Raw genomic sequence first — 19,186 nt, 5'->3', positions numbered from 1 at the left:
GAAAAAACATTTCCACAAGGTATCGCATTTTCATATCCGTGTACATGTACTTCTTTAGTTTGAATATTCCTAAAAATATAGAAGGTTAAGTGCTTATATATAACACTCAATTTTGCCAGGTATTTGTTACTTTAAATTCAGTTTTAAGATAGTTTAAAATGCACCAATTATGTGTATGTATAAAGGATGAGCTATTTCCCAGTATCCTCTTATCAGAGATATCAAAATATAATATGAAAAAATATTATCCTCTTTTACAATTATCAAAATTTGTACATAATATATTGTTACAAACCTTCGCCTCCATACAATGAAAGTTATCAAGAATGCAATTCCGGCAATAATACCACCAGCTAGAAATGTCCCTATTGTAGATCCTATCAGTGTACTTCTTGTATAATAGCCTTCTAGATCCGGTATAACTGATGGAAAAAAAACAAAATTATTCATATTATTTGTCATGAATTGTAACTGTATTTGTAGCTTATTAAAATGAGTTTTTTAAAAAAAATGCACTTAAATGCGTAGCAAATTGTTAAAATGCTAAAGGTTTACTAAATTGTATACGTCGACATTACGTTAATAATGAGTAAAAAGTCAAACGTATTCTTCAAATGGAAACAAGAAAAAGACCATTTGTTAACAATTGAATTGTTAAAAATATTTGCTTTGTAATATTTTGTTCATGAAATTGTTATTGGTTTGCAATTATGACTTACCTTCAGCACATTTAGGTCCTTTAAATCCATCTATACAGCCATATACACATTCCGCTGTTGTTTGGTTGCAGGTTGTATTTAATCATAGTCTACTGCATATGTTGTCACATCTTTTGCCATGGAAACCATCTTTACATCCAAATAAACAGTGACCTTTCATTCCATCACATATTAGTTTGCCGGTTTGAGATATGCATGAAGTAGAACATGAATTATTACAAAATAATCCGTAAAAATCCATTTCACACCCTTCTAAACACTGTCCCGTTTCCAAGTCGCAGCTTTGATTGTAACAGGTATTACTACATTGTTTCTCACAAAAATCGCCATATTTTGTAACCAAGTTGCATCCGTGTAAACAACTCCCTGTATCTCTTTCACAAACACGGTATTGTTCTGTCCAATTGCAATGTTGTCCAGTGGAAAATGAACAGGTTTTATCACAACCAGCTGGACATGCATTTGCACATGTATCCCCATAAAAACCAGATTTACATTTTGTACAGTTTGTTGCCGAAAAACATTCAATACAATTTTCTGTGCAATTTAAATCACAATTGGGTCCGTATAAACCAAACGAGCAGATGTCACATTTATCCCCGACAAAACCATGTTTGCATCGTTTAGTACAGTGCCCAGTTCCTTTATTACATATTTTATCGACACAACCAACCGAACATCTATATTGACAATATGATCCGTAATAAGCAGTGTCTACACACCAGACACAATGTGTATCTGATATGCAACTTCCACAGTTACTAGGACATGTTTTCTCACATTCATTACCATACTTATGCCCCAAACAAAAATCACATTTACCTTTGACAAAATCTGCCGACTTACAAGTACATTCTCCTGATAATTTTGAACATGTGCTGTTCAGACAACCTTTCCCACATGGTAAATTACATTTGTTGGTATAATAGCCAGGTCGACATTCTGTACATTCATAGCCATCAACACATGATTCACAATTTTCCAGACACTGTTCGGTGCATTTTGCACCATAATAACCTGCTTGACATCCATCTATACAGATCTTTCTACTATCACAAAAATGTTGTCCATTGCTACAGCATGCACACTCTTGACAAGCTTGCAGTGATAATCCTTCAATGAATAAATAAATTCGGTAAATTTGAACCGTGCGTTGCACAAATGGATTTTTTTATTAAACATACCGCGAATAAAGAAGAATTTATGTTCATTATTAAGATAAAGTTTTTCAAGAATAATTTTCTTTAGGGATTGTTATAAATTCTCATTATTTTTGCATTATGTTGCTTGACAATTATTCTTTTCTTATTTGGTTACATTACAGTTAACAAATTAAAACAAATGAACACAACTTACCGAATTGAATGCAAATTAATGAAAGAAGAAGCATTGGTATCAGTGTTGTCATTGTATCAGCTATTGTGCCTTCAAATATAATATAAAACTATTAACAAAATATGAATTTTATTTTTATTAACCAGCTTGAGGTTAAGAAACGTAAGAAAATTGTAATGAATTTCATTCTTATTTAATAGTGAAAAATAAACTATGCCGTAGTGTAATAGAAACACTTTACACTTTTCAAACACATAACAATAAGAACAGTAAACATACATTCAAATTTTACTTCACATAATTAAGTAAAAGTGTCTCGCGATTTTTTTTACAAATTTCTTTTGCTAAGTATCTATTTTACCAAACGTTCGACTTGTCAAAATGTGTTACCTATTAATTTTATCTTAAAAAGCACCTTTCAATGTATTCTGTTATGGCACCACTTTCTATTGTTTCATCGTATGATCGTTTTATCAGCTACTTTTAGAAAATCTGTTGACATTTTGTTTAAAACAAGCAAAACGTATAAAACGTTACGAAATATAATATATCATTTCATAAAATGGATTTAAAACAACAACAACAACAACAACAACAAAAATCAGAAATGACCATCAAATACTTTTCAAAGAGAATAATCATATCTCAAATCGAAATTTTACGTTATATTGATCAACATTTTTACTGATGCATTGCATAAGAAAATTCACATAACTATAATAACATGCGAAAAAACAACATATTACTTACCTAACTGAATACTAACTCATTTCGTTGAAACATGACTTATTATTTTACGAATTCTCAAACAAAGTCGTGAACAGTAATAAATTAAACAATTGTTATTAAATATGCTACATAAACAATAACGTTAAAAGGATATTAGACAGTATTCAACGTATCAAAATATTTAACTAAAATGAAAAAAGAAACAACAACAAAAGAATACCTTTGAAATAAATGTAAGATCCTGATGTGTTAAGCTCTATACAAATTTTACTTGTAATGATTATTTATTTGTAAGATCATTTAAACTTCCTTAATAGTCTATGCGGGAAGTTTTCGTTCACAAGTAAAGTGAGAAGGTCACTGTCATACCTTTACAATGTTTGTGCTACGTTAAACCTACTGAAGTAGAGTGGCATTGATATAACAAAGGTGCATTTACGGGTATAGTATAATATTAATATTAGACATAGTTGTATTAAAAGTGGATAATTTGTCATTTATTATTCACTTACAAGGAAAATGAGAAAAAAAAAAAGATGGATCAGCTTAACATTATGCATCATGTGATTTTGTGAAGATATGTTTAATAATGTTTACGCCTAAAATATTTGTCTTGTTAAATCGGTAAAAACTATACTGTTTAATTTAAACAAAGGTTTGTTTCCTGGGCAAAGAAATTTTCAATTCTTTTTGATGTATATTTACTATAAAAGCAGTATATTAACACTTTTTAAAGTTATGTGACGCATTTCATCTTTATATTGTTGGTTTGCATTATTTTCGAATGTTTTTCTTTATAAATTATAAAAGAATAATAATAAGTTGTTTTTGTGATCATCATTTCCCGTATACGTATTCATATTTTTTGAAATTCTAGACTGTCAGATATATGTAATGGATTATCTTTGATTTTGCTAATCTAACTTTATGAAAACAGAAACACTGTTAGTATGACGCTTAACTCATTCGAAAATGAAGAATAAAAAAATCTGCATCCTACCAATAAATATGAGGATTAAAATTTGCGAATTCCGCGAATAATTGAAGTTCACATAGTTCGCCAAGTATCATATCTAAGTATCATGATATGAATGTTATAGAATTGAAAGTAGAAATTCGCTAATATTGTGCGAAAGGTTATTTCGAGAAATTTAGGCGACGCAAAAAAAACTCGATTTATTTTATTCTATTTTCAAGTTCTGGAATATGGTATCAATTTTCTAAAAGTCATAACGTGCGAAAGAAGGTATTCATCATGTATTTGACCTAACTTGCTATTTTTCTTAAAACATTAAAATCATGCACTATGGAATAAAGCCGTTAAAAACTTATGCAATTTTCCTATGGTATAATATTGTAATCAAACTAAATATTTGTTTCAGAGGAAATATGTTTTACTTCTTTATTTTGTTTTCGTTCACATTCGTTTTGTCATGTTAAAATTCAAATTTTTAGTTCTTATTTCGGACTGTTGATATGTCCATGCATTAAGATGCATATTGGAGATTAAAGTACATATATTCAAATTTGATAATCCTATTAAAACAATAAACATTGATTTCTTATATACTTTATTTGTCTCAAACTATTAATGACTTCAAACAATACTTGTTTGATCATAAATGTCCTATGTACGCCCTTTATCCTAAATAAATACTAAACACTGATAAGAAATCTTACTTAAAGGCCTTCTTTGTCACAGAAGTGTATCTATTGTTGGTATTCTTTTATCGTTATGTACAATTACATACTTTTCACTTTTTCCTAATCTATTGACCAGCCATTTTACATTTATCGCTACTTTCTTAAAATGATAAACATTTATCACATTTGTTTTATTTTTCTTCACTAAGATATTAAAACTTTTCATCTCGAAGGGCCACAAAATTACATAATACCACTAGTCCGAAGGGAACTCAAGAAAACTTTGTATCTTATTAATAAGATGTGGTTAATATTAACCCATCTGCGCCTTTTACTTCGTTTCGCCTCAACGATTTCTTAATGTTTGAATTATTATAATGCGTTTAACATTAAGATATTTTATATTCATGTAGAAAAATTTGAAATACAAAGACACGCTCTGTGCTTGAATAAAGAAAGAAGTTAAATGAGTTATTTTTTCAAACCTATCCATATGAACGATAGTTTACTGCAGGTACCATTATGAAATTGAAATGAAGATTACTTGGGTACGAGTACACAGTCGCTATAATGGTATTTGAGTTTTAAAACGTTTTTTCAAAAGTAAATAATATATCTTTGCTGCATATTTTAAACTTATGATACGATATTTAAACTGATGTTTAGTGCACAAATTTAACAATTTTATTGATTAGTTTTATTTTTAAAATTTGCTATTTTTCAATATATCGGAATCACATGTTGGATTTGTGTACTTTCAAATATCTATTAAATTAACTACATGTATTTCACATTTGAATGGTTATAAGAATCGTGATATAGATAAGCTGTCCAAATTATATCAATGAGTTTGAATAGACATTAAATATATAAATTTTTCATGTATAAATTTAATTAAAAAATATTGAATCGTTCTTCTGCTTTTTCATTTCTGTTTTAATTGTTTCAGCTACAGTTTCTTAATATCTTATAACTACTTTAATACAAAAACATTATAAGTAATAATTAACTTTTGTCACATATATCCGGTAAATATATATTTTGTCTATTCTTAAGCGTTGCTTTAAATCTGAGCTATGATATATTTGTATATTGATAAGAATACTGAATATATATTGGAAAAGTACACAACAGTTAAAGCTGTTATGTTCGAGATATTTGTATGAAATGTGCTACTGTGTACAGTATTGCATTTTAGATTTGAAAAATGACCTTCATGTTACACCAACAAAGCTTACAACTTTAGAAGTTGCTTTAAGTATGGATTTCATATTGATTTTGTTTTAGACTCGGAAAACGAAAACGAGACAAGTCAGAGTTTAAGCTACAACATAAAGTTTTATAGTTATATTTTTATATGGATTTTTGGTCTCAAGAAAAGAAATCGAGGCTTAATTGATCGGATTATGTCATTTAATTTAGGGGTCGCTCAGGCAGATTTTGCTGTTATAAAATATAAAAAAATCAAAAGCTTTCAGTGCCACATTTGAACTTTAAAACTTTCTATTTCAATTTCCAAAGATGAATTTAACTTTTTATTTGTTAACTGAACAGTGGTCTTTTAAAAATGTTCATTTGTTTCAGGATACATAGACGACCCCAATGATGGGAAAAGCAGCACTAGTGTGTCTTTTGTTAATCTGTCAGTTCGGTATGTCACATTTAATATATGTGTTTTGTTTATTGCTATTGTTCTAAATGAATATTTATATTTCACAATACATCAAACCACAGGTTTGTAACCGCTATTATTTATTTCGACGCTAGCCGTTGTTTAACACAGATGTAAATAATAATAAAGCTTACTATAAGCATGTATTTCAATAAAGAATAAAACAATATTAGAAATCTTCGACCATTCGGGATCTTTTTTGCTTGAAAATTAATGCACCTGTCATTTGACCGTCTTTACGTAGTGATCCCCCTGAATTTTTCGGCGTTAGTGTACATATAAAGAGAAGTAACCGCTTCAAAAAAGCGGACTACTTTCGGCATTTAATTAACAGCATCAGAGTCTGAAATTTCGCTACCATTATTTGTTTGGTCTGACGAACCAAACAAATAAAAATGAAATCAAAATCTGCATTTTTTCTTATATATTGACAAACTAAAAATATATTTCCATCTGGGAAAATTTAAGGCAAAATGACCGTCTTTTGTAGGAGTTTTTATTATGATTATATACATTCCAGCTAATATGACTTTCAGATAATGCAACCAATTTTTTAACGTTTTATACAAAGCTGTTGACGTGATTATAAATCTAAGTTATAAAAATGATGCAGAACGTATGTAAACGATTTTGATTAATTTTTTTAGATTCAATGTCATTTTTGTATCTTTTGCATCCTTAACAATTTTTGATTCCGTTCGAAATAAAAATGACACTTTGTTGGTTCAGACGCCTTATTTTGTATGCTTTATGAACTTTTACGAACAATTCATGATGTATTGGTGCACACTAAATCTTCAATGAATAGCTCCTTATAAAATGTATCTAAAACATTTATGAGAACAACTAAATCTCATGACTTTGAAACCTTTTTTGTCAGGATTATCAAAACAGTTATGTCGGGAATGTGCATGCTGTAAGTATGGAGCATACGATTGTGAAACAAATACAACTTGTAAAGACGGATGTATAGGCGGCTATTTTGGTGATAATTGCACTGACGAGTGTTTGGCAAATTGTTAAACATGTGCAAATGGTAATGAATGTACAGAATGTAAACGTGGTTACTATACCAACACATGTAAATTATCATGTGGAAAGGATGTGTAGAAAGTCTATGTTCACAAACATCAGGGGAATGTACTTGTAAATCTTCGGAAAATATTGTCAGAATAGGTGTTCGATTGGTTGTGTGGATGGAAAGTGTAATAAAGAACCGGTAATTGTGTTTGGGGCTGCAAATCTGGTTTTACTGGGGTCAAATGTGATACATATTCACAAGGATTATACGGGTTTTATTGTGATTTAAATTGCACAGAAAAATGTTCTTCCTGTATCTCGGAAACAAACTGTACAGAATGTAAATCCGGTTTTTACGGCAAAACATGTTCACATTCCTGTCCATCTGGTTGTGATAGAAATTGTTCTCTAAATGGTCTATGCTTTGGATGCAAACCTGGATTTGTTGAAGAATTGTGTTACAATACATGCAAGAACAAAACATATGGTGTTTATTGTTCCATATCGTGTCATAATAAAGACAACAATTGCCATGACTGTATTGACGGATATGAAGGATCGACATGTGTTTTAGGTAAATATTCGTATTAATACATTTTGTCTACAAACCTAGGGAAAAACAATAATTAAGCTGAAAATGCATTACTAGTATATAAGTTTACATTAACTTTGTTCATTTTTAAACGTTAAAAGATGTATTTTAAAAAAAGTAAAAGCATGCGTGTCATGCATAGAATAACTTGTAAATATATTTAAGATATAGACTGATTTATATCACAATACTTTTGAGTTAGTGTACTTAAATTAAAAATTATTTATATTTTAAATTAGAAGTGACATGAATGTTTCGTTCGTTTTAGCTATCGAAGGATCGGAAGAAAACAGATTACAAGTAATTATTGTAGCATCTTCTGGTGCTGGTGTTGCTGTCATCATCCTACTGGTGATTCTAGTAATTTGCCTTGTAAAACGACAAAGAAGGTACGTTGTATATTTTACTTGATTTAAGTTAAGTTTTTGAAAGATATGTTTAATTCCATAACATTAATCATGAGTTCTTTTTTAATGTTCACTGTCCGTTTTGAAGTTTTTTAAAGTTTTTTTAATGCTTTTAAATTGAAAGTCAATTAATTGAAACAAAACAGTTTTTGAAAGAAATACCAGCTGAGTTTGCTGTTATTAGCAATTAAATGTATTTTAAGACATTGATGTAGGCACCGCTCAAGCATTAAAACATATTGATTTTCAAATTACATCTCATTTTATATTTCAGAAGAAAGTTATCAGCTACCAGAAAATGTGAAGAAAATGATTATGCACAGGCCATGCAAGAAACAACATGACGAAGACGAATCAGGTCTCTTTACAGTATTATTGGATACATTCTTATAGTCCTGCATCATTCTACAAATAAATGCATCTAATCTTCTAATAAATAACATCATTACTAACAAATGCATGACGACTCAGTCTAATTTAAATCAGTTTCGTAAATAATGCTACGCTTTGTAGTCACCATTCTACGGTGGAACAAAGGTGACATGTGTGTGTTTTTATTTATCTCGTGGCCACGAGATACTATGTCGTGGCCACGAGATACTATGTCGTATGTTCTTATGTTATCATATAAACAAGGTTTACAGGCCGTAGTACGTACAGACTGACTAATTCGATCGCAAAATTGTCCCAACATACGCTCGATATGTATTTGTATATTATTTGATTAAATATAAAGATACGCTCTGTTTTGAATGAATAACAACGAGAAAGTATGTTTTGTGCTTTTCAAAACCATTCATCTGAGTGGAAGTTTACTTCAGATACAATTACGAAGTTGGTAAAGGAAGATCACTTGGATATCGAGTTTTCATTATAGAGGTATTTGACTTTTACAATTTTAATAGTGTCAATGTTTCGATTATAAATTTTACATTAAAATTTTAAAGAAGTCAAGTTGTTGTATATATTTAAAATTTCGAATATGCCTTTTTTAAATTTGCTCTTTATTAAACTTTTTGGCATCGCATTTAATTCAATGACGTTTTGGTCATGTATTCTTTAATGTGTTCGAAGTTCATTGTAGTATTTTATAAGTTTTACAAGTATATAACTGTCTTAAGACTCTTAAAAAAGATGTTAGTCGCGGTAAACTGATATCAGTTTAATAGAAAAGTAGTGCCCTATGTTCTAATTTGTGGATAAAACATTAGTATATAGCTTCTGTACGGAGTCGTTCCTTTGTTTTTTCAATTCTTCTTTAAATTATTAAAGCGAATCGGGCTATTTTAATATGGTACTTTTATTACTTTTGAACTTTAAAATGTATCCCGTATATTCATTTTCTGCCTCAGCGATGTTTTCAAAACGTCGTGCTATCTTAAGTAAAGCTTTTTATGAATGACGAACACCGCTATTAAACATCACAGGTTTGCTACATGTATTTTACGTGTTTAGATTGCATACAACATTATTTCTCTTGATAAGAATCATTAAAACAGGTATGCAACTGGCAACATCTATACATCTATTTACTTTGTACGGCCCCTTTTTGTTTGGGCCCTATTCAAGATTTCTAATATGAAACCTGTTTTAAACATATAAAATAGATACGCTAATAAAATCAATAGAGATTGAATACCAAAAATGCCTTTCTTTCGAAATATTTTGTTATGATAAAGCCGGAAGTTTTGAAGCATAATATAAAATGATATTAAAAGCATATTAAAAGAGTTATAAATTACACCAAGCTGTATCATTTTAATTACTCATAAAATTTTGAGATAAACCATCAGGTCCCTGAATTCATGTTCGCTTTACTACGTGTGCATCGACAACGAGAGCAGTCAATGGAAATCCGTATATATGTTTTGAAATGAGGTTTTTAACCACATTTAAAGCTTATTTTTTAAATAAAAGAATACAAATATGAAAAGAATATAAACATGATAATTATAGCATTTACATTGATACCTAGATAATTAGAAGTTAAATGTATTTATGAAGTTAAAGTCAGGTATTTTAGAAGATATAGGATATTTTAAAAAATTAAGCGGTGCATTCATTAATATAATTACGGGCAAAATATGTTGCCTGCTTTTTAACTTTGTCTTTTGACGTCTTTTCTGTGATATGCAGACTTCATAACCTCTGATCCCCTTTCAAAATTCCATTTCATTTTTTCCGCCCATTTTTTCTCGTTTTGGGTACACTCATATTTTACACCGGGAACTTAAGCCGCTTTTCATGGAATGGCACTTACGTGACACATTGAAAGTTCCATGATAACTGCCATATGAACACAACTGCGGTTGTTTCAAAAATCAAAATTATACCAGTTCATGTTAAATGTTGAATTCCGCTCAAGCCGGCGCTAGGGGGCATGGACGGTAGTTTGCACTTGTCAGTACCGTCCATGAACAGGCTCAATCAAACCGAGCCTGCAACATTTTCATTTTTGTTGTCTTAGGGATTCTTATTTTCTCTATTTTACTAAAAGCCTTTATTTTTTTCAAATTGTTTTTGACATCCGACATCCAACTGAAAAATGACAAAGACAAAACATATTTAAAATAACTCACATAGAGAAACGTGTATGGGATCTGAATGGGACAACGAGGGCAGTCAATGGAAATCCGTATTCATGTTTTGAAATGATGTTTTTAACCGCATTTAAAGCTTATTTTTTAAATAAAAGAATACAAATATGAAAAGAATATAAATATGATAATTATAGCATTTACATTGATACGTCGATAATTAAAAACTTAATATATTTATGAAGTTTAAGTCAGGTATTTTAGAAGATATAGAATTTTAAAAAAAATAAGCGGTGCATTCATTTATATAACTACGGGCAAAATATGTTGCCTGACAAAATGCGTGACAAAAATGATTTGGTAGAATTTCGCTCTGAATGTACTGTTTTAGATAGCAATTAATTCAGTTAGATTATCCAGCAATTTTCAAAGTCTTCTAATGTATCATTTTGTAATGCAAAAAGACTTCATTTTTAATCTGTTTAAAGATTTCCTTTTGAAGATACTAATGTCTGGAGTTTTTTCATTAATTTACTGGTATAAATGTAATATTTTGAAATGAGGAAAATATATGATGTTTTCTTTTCTTTAGCAAGACAGCAAGATCTAAAATTGTCACACTACTTTACATGTGTTGCTATTTCATATAGCCATTTGAATATAAGATTATTCCAAAATATTTAGTTTAAACATATTTATTTCAATATTTTACATAAATTACATTATATAATTGTTACGTCAAATTGAAAGGGATTAGAACGAAAGAAAGCGTATATAGTTCCACCCCCTCTTCAAAATATTCGTAACGTTTGGCAGTTCCAAAATAGATCCTCTTTACTTTCAATATAAATACAGCAAAATTCACAGAGACTAGATTCGGTTGATAAACATTGAAGTAGGTACTTGTTTGTTGTAATGTTCCTATATATAAATATATATATTGAAAGTTCTTCCGTAAATATTTTGCCAGTGAAATTCTTTTTGTGGAAATCAATCTTCTCATTTTATTTTTGATTTGTACACAGACTCATTTGCTTTTGAATCTGTGTTAAATTTTTACTGATATTAAACGTGTTTTTTCTATGATATCGAAATTGCTTATTTTTTCAGGCGTTAACGTTTGATTAATTTGTTGTAGTTTACGTTTCCATTCTGGGTACTGATGAAGATAATTTATAAAAGTTAAATATTTTGTATACTTTGTATTTTGCAACCTTTACTACTTGCACATTGACGACGTGGGCAGTCATTTGAAATCCGTCTTCATGTTTTGAAAGATAAATTGATATGATTAACTGAAAATTAATCTTTAAATGTCATTACATAATTAATACGAATGTACTCAAATTATGTTCTGTTTATTCAACAGTAACTCGTTATATCAACTTTTTGTTTTCTGTTGATAATGTTCAAAATTCTTTTTTATTTTATCAAATTTTAATCGTTACAATTAGTATCACGATAATTGTAAAATGTCTCGATTTACCTATGTTTTCCTATGAAGAAGTTAACCATGTGTTATATATCTTCACATTTTTATTAACTGAGCGAAAGTCGTACATTTTATTTTAGAGTACATGCATGACACAATCATGGGGATATCAATTGCAGTAATTCTTATATTAGTCTGGCAGTTTGGTAAGTCACATTAGAATTACAATTATTTTATTGTAAAGAAAAAGCATTAATAAACAAAGAATCAAGTATCAACAAGTAGTTATAAATTGTATTAATTAGTACATACATATATACTTATAAACATATTTCAAATTCAGGGAATTATGAATGTTTAGAAAATGAAAGCAAATAATTATTCTTTTCAAGTACGATAAAAAATCAATAGCATTTAAATGTTATATATACTGGTTGGAGAGATAACTCCGACGGAAAATCACTAGTCGTTTTCAATAACTTTTTTATTTTTGTGTATAATTTAATTTTTTAACCTCCTAAACAAAGTTCGGTTCAAACATTTATAATCATAATATGCAATTTTTTTTTCTTTAATGAAATGGAAACTGGTACTTCCTTAAGGTCCTGAATAAGGATACATAAACATGGTCTTGTTAACACTGGACAGTAGATAAAGTCGACACTTTAATTTGAAAGTAAAAACTGTTTTACATTTTATATGCTTTATCTTTGCCTTATTGATAATTTAACATTTAAAGACATTTTCCAAAGTCAGTAGCCTGTTTTCAAGACAATTCTAAGTACCGTCTTGAAGTGAAGTAAATAGAACGTTTTGTGGCAGTTTTTGTGACAAAAGGTTGTGGTCAACATAAACACATTTTAAAGTTAAAAACATTTAAAAATCTCATCATAATCCGTCCTTCTCCTTTATTACTAGGTGGCCATGTGCTTGTTTGTTGACAAAAAGATAAAACCAAGTGTGGGGGTTATCTATGTGTCGAAATTATCTCTCCAACCAGTATTACTAGTAGTTCTTTTTGTAAAATGAATATCATCGTGATACAATATATATTGACGTTATTAACAATATCTGTTTGTGCAAAGTTCACAATTGTGTGCATAATTCATGTCATGATAAAAAACACTTGACCCTTTCTATATATCTTAAGCTATTTTTGAACAATTATGACAAATTATGTTTTAGAATAAAATCATCAAAATTGATTTTCTAGAATTATCAAAGCAGGCATGTCAAGAATGTACATGTTGTAAGGGTGGAGCAAGTGCTTGTGATTCAGAACAGAATTGTACAGAAGGATGTATAGCTGGCTATTTCGGTGCGAAATGTACCGAGCCCTGCCTGGAAAATTGTCAAACTTGTGTTAATGATATTGGCTGCAAGGAATGTAAACGTGGTTATTACGCTAACAAATGTACTCTACAATGTGGAAAGGGGTGTCTAGACAATACTTGTTCATTATCATCAGGGGAGTGTACTTGTACATCGAGTAATTTTAAACATGGCAAATGCCATGTTTGTTTAGGAACTATGTATGGTGATGATTGTAACAACACTTGTCCAAGAAACTGTGTATCCTGCACATCAGACAAACACTGTTCAGTTTGTAAACAGTACTTATATTACGGAGAATATTGTCAATACAGATGTTCATACGGTTGCCTGAATGGTACATGCAAGAAAGAAAATGGATATTGTATCCGCGGATGCGAGCCAAAGTATATCGGAGATAAATGCGATAATTGCTCACCTGGATTATACGGACAGTATTGCGATTTCAATTGCCCAGTAAATTGTTCTGTTTGTACCTCTAAGTCAAACTGTACACAGTGTAACAGTGGATTTTATGGATTTACTTGTAAACATATGTGCCCATCTGGCTGTAACGGAACATGTTCATTAACTGATGGTCGATGCTTAGCTTGTAAACAGGGATTTTTCGGAAAACTGTGCAACAAATCATGTAAATATCATTTTAATTCAGATCCTTATACTCGATATTTGACAAATTCATAGCTACACAGAAATATACTTTCAGGATACAGAATACATTATAATCATGTTTTATATGTTCTCATTTTGTTTATATGATAAGTTTTAAAAATCCCAATTTTAATACTTGAAGAAAGTTTACCATGATTCCGAAGCAATTACTTAAGGGATTAATGTTCTCTCTTTTTTTAAACATGATTGTGTGCTATAATTTATCATAATTAAACAGTCAAATGTGTCTGAATGTTTATTATTTCCTTTTAGCTATCATAACATCGGCAGAAAACAAATTATTCGTGATAATCACACCATCTGCTGTTGCTGGTGTTGCTGTAATCATCTTGCTTGTGATTATAGTAATTTGTTTTGTAAAACGTAATAAAAGGTACACTTTTATTTATTTCACTACTCGATTTAACTTTATTATTCGATAAGTAAGTGTTTTATCGCACATTAAGTTGTTTATGATTAATTTTCCTGTCAAAACATTTTTTCAGGATCTTAAACGTAATCGAAACCAGTATTAGATTAAAACATATTCGTTTTTACTTATTCATAACATTTTATTATATTACAGACAACAGATGACATCGAGACAAAGTGAGGAAAATGATTATGTACAGGGCATGCAAGATATTTCTAAAGAGTGTAAGACAGACGAATTTGGTATGTTAACGTTAATATCTAACAAATTCTTTTATTATTAACGTAGTTCCAAGAGACTATATATTTACATGTATAAATAATTTTCCTTTAGGTTTTGCAACAGTAAAAGAACTGCATGACGACTCATCTTTCAATTAGATACACAGTGGCCAACGGTCGGGGTCGGAAATCAAATATAGTTTAACCGTTAGGAAACTGAACTAGTGTGTCTGGGAACTGAAATGGCAATACCATGCTTTTTAGATGAATAGCCCTGACATAACGCTTTATATACATTTACTGATTAAATCTCATTCGCAACATAAAATTAATTCGGAAAAGAAGGTGAAACGGAAGGACTGGCGAACTGCTCTATGACTCAAAATATAAGTAAATCTGAAAATAAGACAGATTAAATGAATGCATCATTACTTGTTTTGTGAAACGATTTATGACAGCGAATCTGTCACATATTTTACAGCTGTAATTGTTATATTTTCTAGGTTCGTTTATTTCAGATGCTACTTACGCCGAGCTTCACAAAAGAGAACAGCAATCTGGTGATGGTGCGGGAAAGGAATATGACACTGCATTTGGCGATGATAAAACAATATCTGACATTGACAAAGGGTATACTTTGGTTAACATAGGAGCATCTGCCAATAAGAGTTTTGAAGTATCTGATATTGAACTCGATAACAAATGCAACAATGATTATGCTGTGGTTAACAAAGGTAAGTCGGCTGGTAAGAAACACGATTGCATCGACGAAATGTATGATACAACACATGAAAACAAAACAAACAAAAAATATTTAAATAGTAATAATGATTACGCTGTTCTCAGCGTAATATCTGACAACGCTGTAGGAGTTGGGAAAACAAAGGGACCAGTAGACGCTGAAGGACATGATTTATATGACACTACTGAAGGAGGGAAACACAAAACTATGCTTCGTCAAAGCGATGATTATGATGTATTTAAGCGCAACAATGGTGATAAACATGAAGCTGTCAAAACAAGTACATTAAACGACACAAAAATTGAAGAAAAGAAAATGCGGCCAGTAAACAATGTCTATGACTTTGAAAGCGAATAACCATTGACAAATGCAGTATGAAGTACGATCACTTTACCGACACACGAATCAAAATGTTCTGAGGCTACATTAATCTAAATATTGCTTACTTATATGCGTTGATGAAAATGATGTATATATATATTGATTATAAAACGTACATTTTTTGTAACAGGACCAATACTTAATATATAAATTGTGAATAATTCGAAACATCCAGGAATAAATCAATGATGGAGATCTATACTTTATATAGTGAAATAAAATTATTTTTAAATATGCAAATTGCGAAAAACACAGCAAATCAGTAATGCAATGTTTTATACAATTATTTAGGTACACACAATAAGACTGATATGCTCAAAGTAACAAAAAGACAATATCAAAAGAAACTTAATAATGATCATCAAGAAATTATGTTTAATTTAAGTTTCGGTTTGTTAATAAAAATATGTCTTTTATTAAATTATATTAAATTATTTTCGAGGTTATACGCATATAACATTTTAATGAACATGTTTGCGTTTGTCCAATAATGTGTCATTTTGTATAAATTCTTGTGAGAATAAATTAGTAATGTTGTTAATAATTTAATATACAATATACAAATGTACATATAAAACTCAACATTCGCTTAAGAATTGCATATTTCAGTCCTATTATCATATTAAAATAATATTTCTGCTAACGATACACCTGTATGTAGACCTCATAATCGTGTACTTAAGTTATCGATTTGACATTTACACCTTGCACGTTAAGCACGTGGAAAAGCATATCAATGGGAATTTGGTGTTTAATGGCCATGTGCTTCACTTAAACGTGTACAAGCAGCAATACGTTTTAATCGTAAACTGTCTTCGAAATTAACAAACTATGGCAAATTGAGAGGTTAGACGTCGTGTAAGTGAAGATAAGATGAATAGGGGTATTGGAATGTTGGAGGCTGGCCGTTCACAAAGGCACGTTGCCCATGTTCTTGGGGTATCCCTGAGCGTTGTCTCCAGGATGTAGAACCGATTCCAAATGACTGGAAATGTCTTGCAGGGCCACGCCGGAGGTCGGAATCGTTTAACGACTCAAGCCCATGACCGATGTATTGTCCTTCAGGCCAGGCGCCAACGGTTCTCAAACGGTACGACCTTACAATACGACTTCAAAAATGCAACTGGTTTACGTGTAAGCACGTAAAATGTTAGAAACAGGTTCATTGGTGCTGGGTGAGATAACGGAGGCCAGCAATTCGCACTCCTTTGACACAACGCCATATTCAAGAGCGTTTTCAAATGGGCGCAGACTCATGTCACATGGACAGTTAATGATTGGATTCCGGCCCTCTCTACTGATGAGTCAAGGTTTTGTGTGGACTTCACGGAGAGACGGGCTAGGGTTTGAAGACGACCAAATGAACGCTAAGCTCCAGCATGCGTTGCAAAACACGACCGTTTTGTCAGGCGTCTAGTCATGGTGTGGGCGGGAATAAGAGCTCAGGGGAAAACGGACCTACACATCATTGAAAACGGTACACTGACGACAGTAAGGTACGTCAATGTAATCTTAGACGTCCATGTACGCACGAACGCTGGCGCAATCGGTGCTCATTTTATTTTATGGATGACAACGCCCGTGCACACAGAGCCCACATCACAAACCGATATCTTGAAGAGGCAACTATAGTCCGCATGGATTGGCCAGCGCGGTCCCCGGATATAAATCCAATTGAGCATGCTTCGGATATGCTGCAGAAAGCCATTTCTTCACACCACGTCAAACCAACAACAATTCAGAAGCTAAGACATGCAATCATAGAGAAATGGGCCCAGATTCCTCATCACAAGGTGCGCAGGCTCATCAGCAGCATGCGGCGGCGATGCCAAGTCGTTACTAATGCCCGCGGACACCGTACTCGGTATTAAACACCCTACGCCAATCCTTTCCTGATTTGCAAGATTTGTTTTCATTGCACTATGAGATCTCCAAAATGTTGATGATTTTCGTCCAGCATACTCTTTCCGCAACAGGTACACGTCAAAGAACACTTCCACTGACTATTTTCATAAAAATCAATTACTTACTAACTATATTTAATTCCCTTTAATCAATTTTCACATTTATTACAAATACACAAAAGTAACCCACTGTAGAAAAAGAAAGTGATCCTTAGACAATTTTGAGTAGTATATATTTAAGAATGATTTTTTTAATCACACCCCATCAGTTGCTTAAGGACATAAATGCCGCAAGTTTTTTACGAAAAAAGGCATCTCTATTGTTCAATGGTAAACTAGATACGTCAAACATTAAAACATCTTCTTTTGTCACAAACATCATTGTCAATATTAGAAGTTAATTATAATCTAGTGTTAACATAAATAGCTTCTGGTGGTGGTATCTGCTGGTTTGTAGTAATCTGACTGTACGCGAATTAAATTCTCCATATGCAACAGGAGAGCCGTATTCACGTGTGATATCTGTATTAAATATAAAGAATTCTGAGTTTTATTAGTCATATTACGTCGTCATAAGCACGCAATAAATTCATGAAAGACACATGAATGGCATTATTTCTATGTACCCAACCGAATGTACAGTAGCAATTAAACTAATATTACATTTGACTAACTTATATAGAAGCACGACGTTAATGATGCTATCTCATGGAATAGTTCTTAATTGTATATATATAACAATAGAAAATTATGTCTCAATTATCTTCCTGGGATTCTGTTTTTATTTGAATATGAATATATAGCAAACAATGTGGCAACGATAAGTCTTTTTGTACTTCTATTGGAATGATATTTACCAGAAGCTGTAGTGTTTTCTGTTTGTTTACTTCCAAACCTAGAAATAATAAAAGAAAAAATCATTCGTAAACAATACTGAAAATGGTAATATTGTTTATTACTACAAATATCAGAAATGTACCGGTTTTTTCAAAATTTTAATCAGAAATGCAACAGAATCCATCAAGTCAAACATTTACATAAAGAGACGATTTACTTGAATACTACAAACACCCGCCTCCATTTGATAAAGGCAAACAAAGCTGCAACTGCAACAATACCACCAACTTGAAATGCCCGCAATATAGAACCTGTAAGGGTACCTTTGCTACAGGAATCAGTGCTAAAGATAATGCAATGTATTGCTCTATTTAAAATCATAATTAAAGATTAAAATTAACATCAAGATAAATGAAATTACTAGAACACAAAGTATTCAGTTGATATGCTGGAAATGTAAGTTTTGCTTAAAGATACTGAAAGGTGTGATCAAAGTTGTAAACCACACTAAGTGAAATTATATACATGTATATGTACATAGTTATGCAAATAAAATAATTTTAAAACAGCAAAGAATATATAAAATATGTACTAAAAA

General features: G+C 31.0%; 2 protein-coding genes and 1 long non-coding RNA gene across 3 annotated transcripts; 2 read left to right on the top strand and 1 right to left on the bottom strand.

The window, feature by feature from the left end:
* Window positions 1-4: 4 nt before the first annotated feature.
* LOC132726188 (cell death abnormality protein 1-like) lies at window positions 5-2,149 on the bottom strand. The gene is made up of 4 exons (XM_060711459.1): window positions 2,076-2,149; window positions 720-1,832; window positions 296-422; window positions 5-69 (listed from the first exon to the last, which is right to left on the bottom strand). The coding sequence occupies exons 1-2, from the start codon at window positions 2,125-2,127 to the stop codon at window positions 802-804; spliced, it is 1,083 nt and encodes a 360-aa protein (XP_060567442.1). The 5' UTR covers window positions 2,128-2,149; the 3' UTR covers window positions 5-69; window positions 296-422; window positions 720-801.
* Window positions 2,150-5,951: 3,802 nt separating this feature from the next.
* Window positions 5,952-8,457, top strand: LOC132726195 (uncharacterized). The gene is made up of 4 exons (XR_009625157.1): window positions 5,952-6,078; window positions 6,980-7,693; window positions 7,980-8,100; window positions 8,393-8,457. It is a non-coding gene; the product is annotated as an uncharacterized LOC132726195 (long non-coding RNA).
* A 461-nt stretch (window positions 8,458-8,918) lies between these two features.
* Window positions 8,919-18,214, top strand: LOC132726190 (multiple epidermal growth factor-like domains protein 10). Its single transcript, XM_060711461.1, has 6 exons — window positions 8,919-8,997; window positions 12,228-12,293; window positions 13,301-14,050; window positions 14,344-14,464; window positions 14,657-14,745; window positions 15,243-18,214. The coding sequence occupies exons 2-6, from the start codon at window positions 12,233-12,235 to the stop codon at window positions 15,821-15,823; spliced, it is 1,602 nt and encodes a 533-aa protein (XP_060567444.1). The 5' UTR covers window positions 8,919-8,997; window positions 12,228-12,232; the 3' UTR covers window positions 15,824-18,214.
* The last annotated feature ends 972 nt before the right edge of the window (window positions 18,215-19,186 follow it).

This window comes from Ruditapes philippinarum, unplaced genomic scaffold, assembly GCF_026571515.1.
Source record: "Ruditapes philippinarum isolate M1 unplaced genomic scaffold, ASM2657151v2 ctg11732_1_1_1_1, whole genome shotgun sequence".
NCBI lineage: Eukaryota > Metazoa > Mollusca > Bivalvia > Venerida > Veneridae > Ruditapes > Ruditapes philippinarum.
Note: the sequence above shows the minus strand (reverse complement) of the source record. Positions and strands in the feature narration are given on the sequence as shown.

Excerpts from the sequence above, each read along its gene's own strand:
- LOC132726190 (XM_060711461.1), top strand. The coding sequence starts at position 12,233 with ATGCATGACACAATCATGGGGATATCAATTGCAGTAATTCTTATATTA. Across the intron at positions 12,294-13,300 it reads TATATTAGTCTGGCAGTTTG|AATTATCAAAGCAGGCATGT; the intron begins GTAAGTCACATT and ends TTGATTTTCTAG. Across the intron at positions 14,051-14,343 it reads AAAACTGTGCAACAAATCAT|CTATCATAACATCGGCAGAA; the intron begins GTAAATATCATT and ends ATTTCCTTTTAG.
- LOC132726188 (XM_060711459.1), bottom strand. The coding sequence starts at position 2,127 with ATGACAACACTGATACCAATGCTTCTTCTTTCATTAATTTGCATTCAA. Across the intron at positions 1,833-2,075 it reads ATTAATTTGCATTCAATTCG|GATTATCACTGCAAGCTTGT; the intron begins GTAAGTTGTGTT and ends TATTCATTGAAG.